Below are 14,155 nucleotides of genomic sequence, written 5' to 3'. Positions count from 1 at the left end.
ATTTTACTTTTTTATCCAATCCCGGAGACTTTGCTTTCTCCCACCTCCCTATTCTACCACCAATGGATTTCATGTAACCCCTCAGGCCTCCTCCTTTGGGGGTAATGCATAAAATGAAGCGCAGAGCTGCCATTCTCTGGAGCATTTTCCAAATCCGTTGAGCTTTTGCTCCCCAGCAATTGTTGTCAGTTTGGCTCAAATAAACTTTTAAATATTCTCTGCAGCCGAAACCCGTTTGGCTCAGTGGATAGGGCGTAGGCCTGCGGACTGAGGGGTCCCAGGTTCGATTCCGGTCAAGGGCATGTACCTTGGTCACAGGCACATCCCCAGTAGGGGGGTGTGCAGGAGGCAGCTGATCCATGTTTCTCTCTCATCCATGTTTCTAACTCTCTATCCCTCTCTCTTGCTCTGTAAAAACTCAATAAAATATTTAAAATGTATAATATATATTATATTATATATTATGTAATGTATATAAATATAGTATATATAAACATATATTATATATATTAAAATGTATATGGTATATATCATATATTTATATATATATATATATATATATATATATATATATATATATATATATATATATATATATATATATATATATATAAATATTCTCTGCAGTTTTAAACGTTTCTCAAGTTGGCATGCTCAGGAACACCAGTAAGGGAGGGGAAAGCTCCCGCAATTAACCAGGTCCCACGGGCCCGCCCCGCCCACCTACACGCCCTCTGCGCATGCGCGGCGCCCCACGCCCGGCCCGTCGGGACTCGGGTCCTCCCCGCCCCTCGGACCGGAAAGGGCTGCGGGCGCTTCCTGCTGCTCCCCCAGGCCGCGGCGTTGCCTAGGGATGTCCTGGGTCCAGGCAGCCCCGGTGGTCCGGGCCGGCGGCGAGGAGGGGGAAGTGTTTGACGAGGAGGCGGACGAGTCGCTCCTGGTGCAGCGGGAATGGCGCAGCCAGATGCGGAGACGAGTCCAGGTGAAGCTGCGCGGCGGGCGCGGGGCCCGCGGGGCCCGCGGGGCCCTCGGGGCCGGGGCGGGAGCGGGGCGCGGGCTGGGGAGGAATCTCGGCCTGACACGGGAGGCCAGAGGCTGGGTCTGGCCTGGCCCAGGGCGGCCCGCATGCTGCCAAGATTTCCCTCTGATGGGTTCCTTTAAGGCGTGGGAAACCGCAGCGCGCCTTCCTCTGGGGTGGACGCCGGGTCGGAGCGCAGCCAACTGTCCAGACTTTGCCGAGATCGGAGTGTGCGAGGGTCGCTGGGAAGGGGTGGGGGGATGTATGCCCTGACTGCACTAATCATGGCTGTCAGAGGACTGTACACCGTGTACAGGATTGCCTGAGTGGGGAGGAGCCTGCAGTTAGGGCTGATGTTAATCCATGTGCATATGTGGGATCAGTGCGTGTGAGGGTGTTGTCAGAGGGCTGTCAGGGGAAGTAATGGGGAATACTGGCACTAGGGGAGGAAGTCTTAGCGTTGGGTTTTGGGGTTTTTTTTATTGGTTAGGTGTGATTTACCCATCTCTGATTTGTCTCACTATTCATGAGATGAAGCTTAATGCCACGCCCCCAATTTCCAGGAGGAGCGCTCCAACTATTCGTTGCAGGACCAAATGGTGAGGTCCACTTTCACTCGCTACCATCGCCAACCGTTAGATTGCCCTAAGTCTGCCTTTGTTTAATGTTTCAGCCAAATAATTGCTTAGCTCAACAACCATGTTGTCCGTTTCAGAAACGCTGAGTGTGAGGCTGGGGCATCTTTTGGGTGCTGTGGCAGCAGAGGAGACTCAGGACAAAAATGCCTGCCTGCCGTGAACGTGCAGTTTAGCTGAATTTAGATATCAAGCAAAATTTCTAAAGCTAGATTTCTTATTTTCCTTTTGCTGAACCGATTTCCTCTTTCCCTGCGTCAATTAATTATCCAAGGCCTTTGATAACACTACTTACTGCCTTGTTTCCTCACCTACCCTACCAGTCCAGTCGTTTGCAAAAGGGGCCAGGCATGAAATTCTCTATGTAGCCTTTCTGTGAAGCCATTGCTAACCACACGTGTCAAACACAAGGCCCGCGGGCCAAATCCAGCCCGCCAGGCCTTGCAATGTGGCCCGCACCGCGCTGTCATCACTGCACTCCGCTGTCAGTTTATGACATTGTCAGTTTATGACTGTTCAGTAAACCATTCGGCCCGCGATTTAGGCTGGATTTTAGATTTTGGCCTCTTCTCTGATTGAGTTCGACACCCCTAATAGGATGTTCAATGAGATAGTGACTTCCCAAACTTTTGACATATGTGTACCCCTTCTATAATTTTCGTAACGCTGATTACCCCTTGTACTCATGAGAACGTAGAATTAGGCGCAGCTAAGCACGGTGCAGTGTGTACCCCCACCAAACTCTTCCCGTACCCCTGGGGGTACGCGTACCACACTTTGGGAAACACTGGTAGACCAATAATACATTTACATGAGAAGTGTAGTCTGGTCTACTTTGTGTAGCTACTCCATATGTTTTAGAACCATGATATTAAATAACGCAGGAAAAGCTTGTTTTCATTGATTTTCTAAATTGGTTCTATGACTTTCCAGAAAAACCTACAGTGGTTCACTTGATGTTCGTTTCAGCTGCAATTCTTCATTGCTTATTCTTCAGGAAGGCTATAGAGATGGACTACAGGCTGGCAGAGCAGTTGCCCTTCAACAAGGCTTCAATCAAGGCTACAAAGAAGGTGCAGAAGTCATTATAAACTATGGACAACTCAGAGGGACATTGAGGTAATTTTTAAAACTTAGATCTGGAGTCATTTTAACCTCAGGGCTACTGGGAGATTTTTTTTAAAATGGTATCTAAAAACCAAGTGTTTAAACGAAAGTGCTTTTCCTACTGTTAAATCCACAAGAGAGCTGCAAAGAGAGCCTTCAAAAAGTCAAGATTGCCCTAGCTGGTTTGGCTCTATGTATGGAGCGTCGGCCTGCCGACTAAAGGGTCCCGGGTTCGATTCCCGTCAGGGACATGTACCTTGGTTGTGGGCACATCCCCAGTAAGGGTTGTGCGAGAGGCAGTTGATCGATGTTTCTCTCTCATCGATGTTTCCAACTCTATCCTTTCCCCTTCCTCTCTGTAAAAAAAAAAAAAAAAAAAAAAAAAAATCAATAAAATATATATTTTTTTTTAAAAAGTCAAGATTATCAGTTCATCCACTTTAATATGTGACCCGGTCTCCTTTATAGCAAAGAAAAGATAGGAAGGTGTGTATTTTTTACTACCTGAACTATCACCAGTCTACACTATGTGCCCATATTATTATGATCTCTGAATGCATAATAATCTGGCCACTCAGTGTGTGTATATATGTGGTGTGTGTGTGTGTGTGTGTGTGTGTGTGTGTGTGTGTGTGTATTTGAGGCCCGGTGCATGAATTTGTGCATGGGTGGGGTCCAGCCAGCCTGCCAGGGGAAGGGGACATGGGCAGTTGGCCAGCCTTGTCTGCTGGTCAAACTCCTAGTCAAAAGGACAATTTGCATATTAGCCTTTTATTATATAGGATAAACACTGAGTGGCCAGATTATTATGCATTCAGAGATCATAATAATCTGGCCACTCAGTGTATATAATGCAAACATTGGACAAAAAAACTAATAAAGCTTGTATGTTAGCTAAAACCGGTTTGGCTCAGTGGTAGAGCATCGGTCTGCAGACTGAAAGGTCCCAGGTTCGATTCCGGTCAGGGGCATGTACATTGGTTGCGGGCACATCCCCGGTAGAGGGTGTGCAAGAGGCAGCTGGTCGATGTTTTTCTCTCATCGACGTTTCTAGCTCTCTATCTCTCTCCTTTCCTCTCTGTAAAAAATCGATAAAATATATATTTTTTTAAAAAAAACTTATATGTTAGTTTATCAATATATCAGCCAGTAAAGTAGACCTTAATACAAATAGTATTAGAGGTAATATATATGTGATATATATAATACATGCATAAACCTAGCATAAACATGCTATATATTACACTGAGTGGCCAGATTATTATGCGTTCAGAGATCATCATAATCTGGCCACTCAGTGTATATCTAAAGGTCATTTAAAAGATCTTCAGGTTTTGAATAAAGCTTTTAGTCTTGCACATGTGGCAAAACACAGCATGACAGAAGTCTATACTAGAAGTACATAATGAAAATTATAGCTGGTAATAGAGAAAAATGATCCCATTTACTTTAGTCCTGAACATCTAATACTTGTCAAGATTCCACAGCAGTAATGGCATATTTCAGAGCCAAGTGGCCAAATGGCACATGGAGCTTAATTGCCCTCAATAGAGAAAATGCTGCAAAGAATGGTTTTAAAAAGGGTAGAAAATAAGCTATCAAAACAACAAAAAATGTATTGTGTTTAAGGTTTTAGAAAATTCAGTGGTAAGAATCAGAATATGTAGTCTACTACCATAGGAAAATGATCATCTTCATCTTTACATCAGGTTAAATCTTTTATAAGCTAAGAAAGCTTATTGCTAAATCTTTTTCATCAATTGATTCCATTTTAAAATATCATTACTTTTCACAACCATTTTATGCCATGATTATCTGAACAATCTGAACTATCAAAAAACAAAAGTACTATCTGTACTAGAAAAGTAAAGAAAAATATTTCTTGCCCTAACTGGTTTGGTTCAGTGGATAGAGCGTCAGCCTATGGACTCAAGGGTCCCAGGTTCAATTCCGGTCAAGGGTATGTACCGTGGTTGCAGGCACATCCCCAGTAGGAGGTGTGTAGGAAGCAGCTGATTGATGTTTCTCTCTCATCGGTGTTTCTAACTCTCTATCCCTCTCCCTTCCTCTTGTAAAAAATCAATAAAAAATATAGCTTTAAAAATATATCTATTTCTTAGGAATAGAATGATTTTTACCTTCTTCAAGAAAATCATTAGTTAGCTCAGCAAACAGTGTGATTCTCAACCTTGGCTGCACCTTGATATCAGCTAGGCAGCTTTAAAAAATAATACCCCTAGAGATTCTGGTTTAATTGGTCTGGGGTATGACCTAGATCTTGATAGTTTCAAGAGCTCGCTACATTATTCTAATGTGCATCCAAGATTGAGAATCACTAGTTTAGAAGCTGTTTGATGTCTTTAAAGGAAAAACTAATTTTCCTGGTCTCTCTGTCTCTCTCTCCCTCCCTCCTTTCCTTTCTTTCCCCCCGCCCCCCCGCCCCCCCGCCCACGCTCTCTCTCTCTCTGTTGTATCCCTCTTCAACATAAGCTACACAGTCATAAGGGGAAAATCTAAAATGAGGAGAAGTGGATGTAGATCTGTGAAGGAGGGGTTATGATATAGAAAAGTTTATATGATTAAGCCCATTTGTTTAATTTCTGTTGAAAGATATATTTTTCAATCCTATTTTGCCATTATTACTTTCTTTATTTTGACTTGCATTATTTTTATTAATTCACTTTGCATGGTGTTATCTAGAAAAGAAAACGTAGCATAAAAAGTTCTAAAAGCCTATGATTGCTTAATTTTTCCCTATTTAACTCTTGTTTATATTTTCATTCAGTGCTTTGCTCTCCTGGTGTCACCTTCATGATAATAGCTCGGCTTTGATCAGTAAAATAAATAATCTTCTGGATGCAGTTGGCCATTGTGAAGAGTATGTGCTCAAACATCTGAAATCAATCACCCCACAGCCGAATGTTGTAGATTTATTGGACTCCATTCAGGACATGGACCTTTGTCATGTTTCTCCAGCTGAGAAAAAGATTTATGAAGCTGAAGATGAAAGACTCTGTGAAAATAATGCTGAGTTTAACAAAAGCTGTAGCAATAGTCTTAGCGGAGTAGGTTGTCCATCTTTAGAATGTTGTGGAACACAGGAGCATACACATTCTGAAAACCCAAGCCTCACTTGGATTTTAGAACAGACAGCTAGTTTGGTAAAACAGCTGGGAATATCGGTAGACATATTACAGCACCTCAAACGACTATGAAAATTATCTTCACTTTTCTGGTGAAAATAATGTTCAGGACATTCCTCTGGGCATTTTGTTTCTTAACAAGTTTACCGAAATTTGTACTGGTTTCTCCATTGAACACTTCGCCAGCCTTCGTGGAAGTTTGAAACGTCTTCAGAATTAACACTATTAAATGTAATATAAGCCTTTTTTTCTCTGTCACTGGTAATTTTTACAAAGTTTATTATATGATTAGAAATTCCAGTTATCATTGTCATTTCCAAATTTCTGATCAAAACCATTTTCAGACTCACTAGCAAAAGGGAATCAAACATTTGGTAAGGACCTAATCCTATTCTCTGCACTGTCGCCATCAGCTAGGACCTCATTTCCAACTAGTCAGATCAAGGTTACCAAATATAATGGCTAACATCATAAATAGATAAACACACAAAGATATGTAGATAATATATTGAAAATAAGAGGTCATAAGCTTAAGAAACTAAAGACATGTTTATACTGATGATTAAAACATGGAATAAATACTAAAATCGATTTTAATTTAATGTTAATTAAAAGTAAAAACAATACTGAAAAATACAGAAAATACATTTCATGCTCAAGTACTACTTAGTCTTTACAAGTATTTGGGAGTTAGTTTTGCCTATCAAATGTGGCAGAGGCTCTACTTTATATCCTCTTAGGAATAAAACACTGGAATCTCTGACTTGTAACAATATTCTTAGTCTGGCATAGATAAAATTATATTCAAACTTTTGTTCCATGACCTAAGCGTATAAAATTATGAGAAGGTTTTTCATCACTTGGTTGCCTGAAACATTTATGTGAGATACCTGACTTCAGAGACACCCAAACAATTGCCCATCCTGATAGCCTTCATTGTTTTTTCACTAAAATGTTTATCTGCAATCTACTCTAAAAAACAGACATCCTGGGATAGTAAGAGAAATTGATAAAATATGTCTTTTAACAGATTAAGAAAATGTACTACTGTGTTCTTACAACCTCCAAAGTTCACAGAACAGTAAGGAATTGAAACAAATTTGAAATCAGAACATCATACTGTTTTTCAGGATTTAAACATTTTATTGATTTTTTAGAGAGGAAGAGAGAGGGATAGAGAGCTAAAAGCATCGATGAGAGAGAAACATCAATCAGCTTCCTCCTGCACACCTATTGGGGATGTGCCCGCAACCAAGGTACATGCCCTTGACCGGAATCAAACCCGGGACCCTTGAGTCCGCAGACCGAGGCTCTATCCACTGAACCAAACCAGTTAGGGTGACAGCTGGTTTTTTAAAAGCATGTTTATCTCCAAATGTAGGCAATATTTCAAAGATTTACTAATTTTTTTCACATATAGATGCAGCAAAAATCTTAAACCTTCATGGAATATTTATTATAATCAGTTTCTAAAGTCATCATGTTGCTCTGCCCTGAGTATTAGATATGAAATATCTGGTAATACATCTCAAGAAAGACAGAGTAAAAAAATGTCATGAGTGTATCCAATTTTGAGATTTTAAAGGGTTCATTCTGATAAGATTCTCTGAAGATAACAGCCCTTGCCACCATTGGAAATGTGTTTTTGTGTAGATGTTCATAGGAAAAATCAAGAAAATTAGTTGAGTTGACGGGGCTTTTGGATTGAAAATATCCCTTAAACTTACTTTGCCTTTTAAAAAGCACAGAAGTTCCTGGAGTGCAAAAGAATATTAGTGGTATGCTCATTATTCCTATATTCTATGAATGTGAGGCTCTGCTATTTTTCCCCCTTTCTTTTTTTGTTTGTTCATTTTCCTTTTGTGTTTTTGTTTCTTTGATTACCGTATTTTCCAGCGTATAACATGACCGGGTGTATAAGACGACCCCCTAATTTTACAGTTAAAACATAGGTTTAGGCCTATATTCGCTGTATAAGACTACCCACCACTTCCGAGGCAACACCAGTTCTTTTTTTAATAGACCGCCTCTCTGACTCTGACCAATCTGAGCAGGCTTTTTACTAGAACACAGTGTAGCTTCGGATACAGGTAGTCTTATACAGCGAATATAGGCCTAAACCTATGTTTTAACTGTAAAATTAGGGGGTCGTCTTATACGCCGGAAAATACGGTATGTGAACCTCCTTTAGGACCAACCAGAGGGAGGGAAAGAAACCTTGCTCACCTTGTGTGTTGCTCTGTCTCACATGTAGGCCTGACAAGTTTTGCCGGAAAAGAGCCCTGACTGATCATAAATGCAAGGCAAAATTGCCTCAGGACAGGCAGCCAGAGTTTCAAGGCATGGGACACAGTCATTAGGTCTGGTTGATAGAGCTCCCTTAAAAACAGAACTTTCAGCCGGGACCGGTTTGGCTCAGTGGATAGAGTGTCAGCCTGCTGACTGAAAGGTCCCAGGTTTGATTCCAGTCGAGGGCATGTACCTTGGTTGCGGGCACATCCCAGTAGGGGGTGTGCAAGAGGCAGCTGATCGATGATTCTCTCTCATCGATGTTTCTAACTCTATCCCTCTCTCTTCCTCTCTGTGAAAAATCAATAAAATATATTTTTTTAAAAATTTCATCTCACGTATATTATTTCTAGATGCTGATATATCTGGCATTTTGTTGTTTTTCTAAAGGTGAGGGTGAAGAAGCCCATAATTCTAGGCTTTTCTGGCATTTCATTTGCTAGAGCTGCTGAGGCCGCCAAACTTTTTTGTGATTGACAGGAATTGGGCGACTAAATTCACCTACCTGAATCTTTATTTCATTTATATCCTAACCCTGCTTATTAACTGCTTGTGGTAAACCAAAATGAAAGCTTTGAACCAAATCCAAGTTGCGGTCCTCACCCATCTTCAAACAAAGGTTTGTGTTCTAGTCTAAGGGACTGAAGATATATTGATATATATAGAAATAGAGTCTAACTTAATTCTAAGTCATTCTTAATTTTAGACCAATGAAGTGAATATCATATGCTATGTTAATAAACTATCAACCAGACTTCTTGCACACCAGAAATTCTCAAAGCTCCATCATAAAGGTACTTCACAATCAGTTGGCTCTCTACTGCCTTTCCCCAGCAACTTACTCCTCTTCCTCATTCCTGGCTGTGCTGCCCAGAATACTAGGAAAGGAGTCTTGTCACTGTCTCAACTTGTTTTCTTCCCGTGCATATTCCTCAGCTTCCCATTCATATTGCTTCTGGCTATGGTCACTGGTGGCTAAAGTCACACCACTGCCCCTGACTTACTTTAGTTCTATCACATGTCTCCATCACTGGGCATGAACCATCTCTACTTTCATAATCCTTCCTTCTACAGCATTTTTTCTTACTATTATTACTACTTATTTCTACTGGACCAGTTATACACTTGAGTTTTTTTAGGCCCAAGCAACATTGTCATTCTGATCTCATCTTGCCTCCTGCTCCCTGATACACACCACACTTCATTATGGATGATAATGCAATTTGGATAATTCCCAACTTGCAATATTACTCATTTCTGACTACCATGCCCAGAATACTTTTCCACATCCCTCCTTACCAGAAAAGTCCTATTTATCCTTCAATTACAGCTCAAATTTCAACTGAGTGATTACTCTTCCCAGTGTTCCCTCTGCATTATTTTGAGAATCTCAGACTTCAGTTTTGTTTTGTTTTTGTTTTGTTTTTTTCAAGAAAGTGCCTTATTAATTGTTACATCACCAGTAGTACTTAGCACCATACCCTGTACATAGATGCATAGGTTGTATTTGGTGAGATAAAAACATATTTAAGTGCATCTACCAATGAAAATAAAAAATTTAAGATTCCAAAATACATCATGTTATATTTTTTACTTTAAAAAACAAAACATTTTGTTGCCTTTTTTTAAATGTTTATTTTCATTTTGCATGTTAATGAAAGTCCACTTCTACAAATTGTGTTTTATACCAGGCTAAATTATAACAGGCAATCGTATTTATCAATCACTAAAAGAATTGCACTAATGAATAATAATAATACAACAAATATGTAAAGATACAAAATTATGCTTATAATACAGTTTTACATAATAAAGAACAGAAGGAAACTTAAAAAAAAAAACCTGAAAGAACACCCAAAAATATTATTTTTTATCAGAATGTCTGGTGCATAGTATCTAATAACTGTAAGAAGGAGTTGGAAGAAATAGAAGAATGGAAAAGTAATAGCTAACACATGGTGTTAACAATATGCAGGCGCTATTCTGAAAACTTTACATATATTAATTTGCTTAATCCTCAGAACCCTATCAGCATAACTATTACGTATCCCCATCCTAGAGATGAGGAAACCGGGACACCGAGGAGACTGGGTAACTTGTCCATTTCACAGCCACCAAATGGTCCAGTTGAGATTTAAAGCAAGACAAATCTAGCTCCACAGTTTGCTCAGGATAGAGGCACACAAAATAGTGACAGTAGCAGTCCTTGTGTTTAGTAGAGGGACTATGAACTATATTTTCCCCTTGTTAATTTCTACTTTTGTGCACTTTTCAAATCTAACTCAGCCACAAGTATTGTTTATAATGTGTATATTAATCAGCAGCTACAAAGGACAAAAAAATTTACCAGGAGTTTGTTTACTATCCATTTAGAAAAAGAAATACCATTCCCTATTGGAAGGAGAGAATCTTTGTCATCTAGGAAGTGATATAGAAAGGTGTCTTGAGCTTATACAGAAGCCAAATTCTCCTTGGATGCCTTAGACTTGCCATACTCTTGGTGAAGAGGATAATTTGTGTCACTCATTTTGTGATGCTTCTTAGCTCTCATAAACTATTTAACTTTCAAAAACAGACGTTAGCTCATTACTTACAAAGATATGCATTGCCAAAAAGAGCCAAAAGTCCTTAACATAACCAAACTCCATTTTCTTGTCCTATAAACTGTCTGATCTTTCCATAAAGTAGGATAACAAAGTAAGATCAGAACTACCGACAATGGATTCAATTCTGCAAAAGTTAAATCCTGGTGCTTTCATGCATGCCTATGTAATACACCATCCAGAAAGGCGCTGGACTTCTGGGTCATATTGCCGAGGAGCTGCTAAATTCCTTCAAGGCCACTGGGTGGTGCTGGTGCATCCTGATTTGTAATGTGCTCTTTGCTGAGTTTTCATGGTCACAAAGACAAAGGCCAGTGATTATCCCTAAAACTGTGCCAAACAGTCATTTGTCAGGTTGGGTGGGTGAGGAGTTTTCTGAGGTACGTCCAAAAACTCAGGAAATTAGGGTACCCTTCATTTTTTAATTCTGGGATGAGAATTTTTCTAAAGCAAAGTAACCAATGATAAGGAAACCCATTCACAAAAAAAAAAAAAAAAAACACAAACCCTGAGGCCTAAAAATAAACACCTAGAATCCAAAGTATACAGCCTTTAATCAGAAATAACATAAAATTATAATTCCATATGCTTGAAGCATCTTTGTCAGGCAGGACTGTACCTAAAACTAAAAATCAGTCTCTCTCTCTCCTCTCTCTCTCTCTCCCTCTCTCTCTCCACTCTCCCTCTTTCTCTCATCTTCAGAAAACTAGATCAAAACTCAGCACAGCCTAGCCCATGTAGTTCAGTGGTTGAGTGTCAACCCATGAACAAGAGGTCTTCATATCTTTAAATTAGTTACAATTTAAAGATATGAAGAGACAAGTTATCTTGGAAACATATTAAATATTTCATAACCCTTCTATTTTAGTCTACAAATAGGTTTGCCTCACATCAAATACAACTCATTCCAACTAATATTTAAGCCTATTTCCCTATGAATTGCATAATCACCATTATATAATATTGCCTTGTTATTTATAAAATAATTATATGATTCTGTAAGGAATTTTTAAACAAATGATTTATCAAATCCCTTGTAATAATAAGAGAAATTTACAACAATAGTACTGACAGTTCTTGGCAATAGATGAAACTGGACTGAAATGAGGGTATACTGTAAATAACCTGAAAATAAAATACCTTTCTTTTTCTTATTTGGGGGCATTGCAAAATACGTGTGTGTGTTTTTAAATCAGATCCTAAAATAATCAGGAACTCTAATTTGTGGTTATAAACTATACTGTGAAACATCACATTATACTTAGGAACCTTCACTGATGAAATCATTTATTTGTTAAAAACTAACCATAGAAAATTTAATTTGTTAGCTGTACTAGAAATTACTGATATTGAGTTAATATGGAAGGAAAACTCATTTAATGAATTTAGACATTTAAATTTCAAGTGGGAGCCAATTAAACTATGTTAATTTGAAATCACATCACTTTGCTATTCAAGGTGCCAAATAATATATTGTTAGTCTGTGTTTTGTCATCTTATAGGCCTGTGTGAGGTTCAGATGATAGCTGGAATCTGGCACAGTGTTCATTATCACCCCATTTGTTCATTTCTTCCAGTATGCTAACACGGGCCTGCGCTCAGCAGCAGTGAGGTCAGAGATATGAGCCACGTTCACTCAATTGCTCACAGGCTCTGCCTCTTCACTGTGAACCTGAGACTTCTCACCTCATCACAGTTTACTGTTGTCTCCAAGGAGGTAGCCGAGGGATAACTGGAAAAAGTCAGGTAGAGTAAGTGGCCATTGACAAACGTTCAAAGTTGATGGAACGAATGAGCAGAGATGCTGACAAAGAAGAACCTTGATATAGCTTTTGGTCTGCTACAGCAACGTATGTATCAAATCAAAGATATCCCAAGAAATTTTATCTAAGGAAATAAATAGTTGATAAACACTTTTATGCATGGATTGACCCTCAAGTTGGCTGACTCTGAGGCTCAACCTTGACCATCACATGAGAGCTTTTGTGCAGATGCTGACCACCTAAAGCAGAATTTACCTTACCTGTGTTTGGTGCCTCCTGATATCACCCTTTAGAAATATTGCTTGTAAAGCTAATTAGATTCTGCTCTGATGTTATCTGATGCTGGCCACTGGGTGTGTTGGTTCTGGGTCTCTTGGGAAGGAATCTGGTGCAGGCAAATGTAAGATGCTGTCTGTGACTAGCCCTAGGCAACCTGTTTCTAGCTACAAGTGATCCAGAGTTTGTGGCTACCTCTTCAAGGTCTGAGTGTGTGAAGGAGGGAAGGATGAAGCTACACTGGCTTTTACCAGCACCAAGCTCAGGGAAAGGTCAGTAAAAATCTCAAGGCACTCAGAGATCTGCCTCTGCTGGCCTTCACCTACTTGCTGCTCTTAGGCTCAGTCACTAAGAGCCGCTGGCAGTACTCATATTGCTTGAGGTAGGTTCACAATGAGTCACCAGGTTGGGGGCAAGTGTTTGTTCTGTAAGGGGGAATGCTGGGCAGGCATCTGGGAAGATTGTGTTGTGGCCTCCAGGCAGATACTACTCATAGGGGAGTGTCCCACCCAAGAAAGATGGCATCTGAGGTATAGAAAAATGATTCAGCACAGGGATCCTGGTGCCTGTCCCTTCAGCTCTCTCTCTCTCTCTCTTTTTTTTTTTTAAACTCAAAGTCTTTATATATATATATTTTAATTGATTTTTTTACACAGAGGAGGAGAGAGGGATAGAGAGCTAGAAATGTCGATGAGAGAGTAACATCGACCAGCTGCCTCTTGCACACCCCCTACCAGGGATGTGCCTGCAACCAAGGTACATGCCCTTGACCGGAGTCGAACCTGGGACCTTTCAGTCCACAGACCGATGCTCTACCACTGAGCCAAACTGGTTTGGGCCCTTCATCTCTCTTGCCAGAAACACAAGCCCCAGACCCTGCTCATGCAAATCTAGTCTGCTCCACTCCTTTGCAGGAGCCCAAGGTGAGTGGCTGTGAGTGAAATTTTGTGTGTCAGCCTTTTGAGAGGGCACCTGTATCTCTAGTGGACTCTCATATCTCCTTGATGAACAGAACCACTAATTTTCACAGCCAGATGTTATGTGGGTACCTCTTCCTGGTGCTCTGGACTGGGAGCCCGGCTTAGAGTCTAGACTCCATGCTTCTCAGGGGGAATCCCCTTAGCTGAAATATTGCTCCAGAACTTCAGCCACTTCCCATGAAAACAGGGCCAGTCCTTTTTATGACTCTGTTCTTCCTATCAGTCTATATATGGCTTCTTCTGTGAGAGCTCTCTTCAGCTAGTCTTCAGTTGGTTACTCAGGATGATGATTCTTTAATTTGGTTGTAATTCCAGTTTGGTTTTGGGAGAAGGTAAGTGTA

At 40.2% G+C, this 14,155-nt stretch overlaps 1 protein-coding gene across 2 annotated transcripts; it reads left to right on the top strand.

Annotated features, from left to right (window-relative positions):
- Positions 1 to 780: 780 nt before the first annotated feature.
- Positions 781 to 6,149, top strand: YAE1 (YAE1 maturation factor of ABCE1). Of its 2 annotated transcripts, none has more exons than XM_084896424.1 (3): positions 781 to 982; positions 2,651 to 2,772; positions 5,546 to 6,149. In XM_084896424.1, the coding sequence occupies exons 1-3, from the start codon at positions 854 to 856 to the stop codon at positions 5,973 to 5,975; spliced, it is 681 nt and encodes a 226-aa protein (XP_084752550.1). In that variant the 5' UTR covers positions 781 to 853; the 3' UTR covers positions 5,976 to 6,149. The 2 variants fall into 2 exon arrangements, with proteins under 2 accessions (XP_084752550.1, XP_084752549.1); XM_084896423.1 differs by lacking the exon at positions 781 to 982 and adding an exon at positions 1,533 to 1,617 and having other exon boundaries at positions 2,623 to 2,772.
- The last annotated feature ends 8,006 nt before the right edge of the window (positions 6,150 to 14,155 follow it).

Source organism: Pipistrellus hanaki, assembly GCF_964339955.1.
Source record: "Pipistrellus hanaki genome assembly, chromosome: 10".
NCBI lineage: Eukaryota > Metazoa > Chordata > Mammalia > Chiroptera > Vespertilionidae > Pipistrellus > Pipistrellus hanaki.
This window is presented reverse-complemented; position numbering and strand designations above follow the sequence as displayed.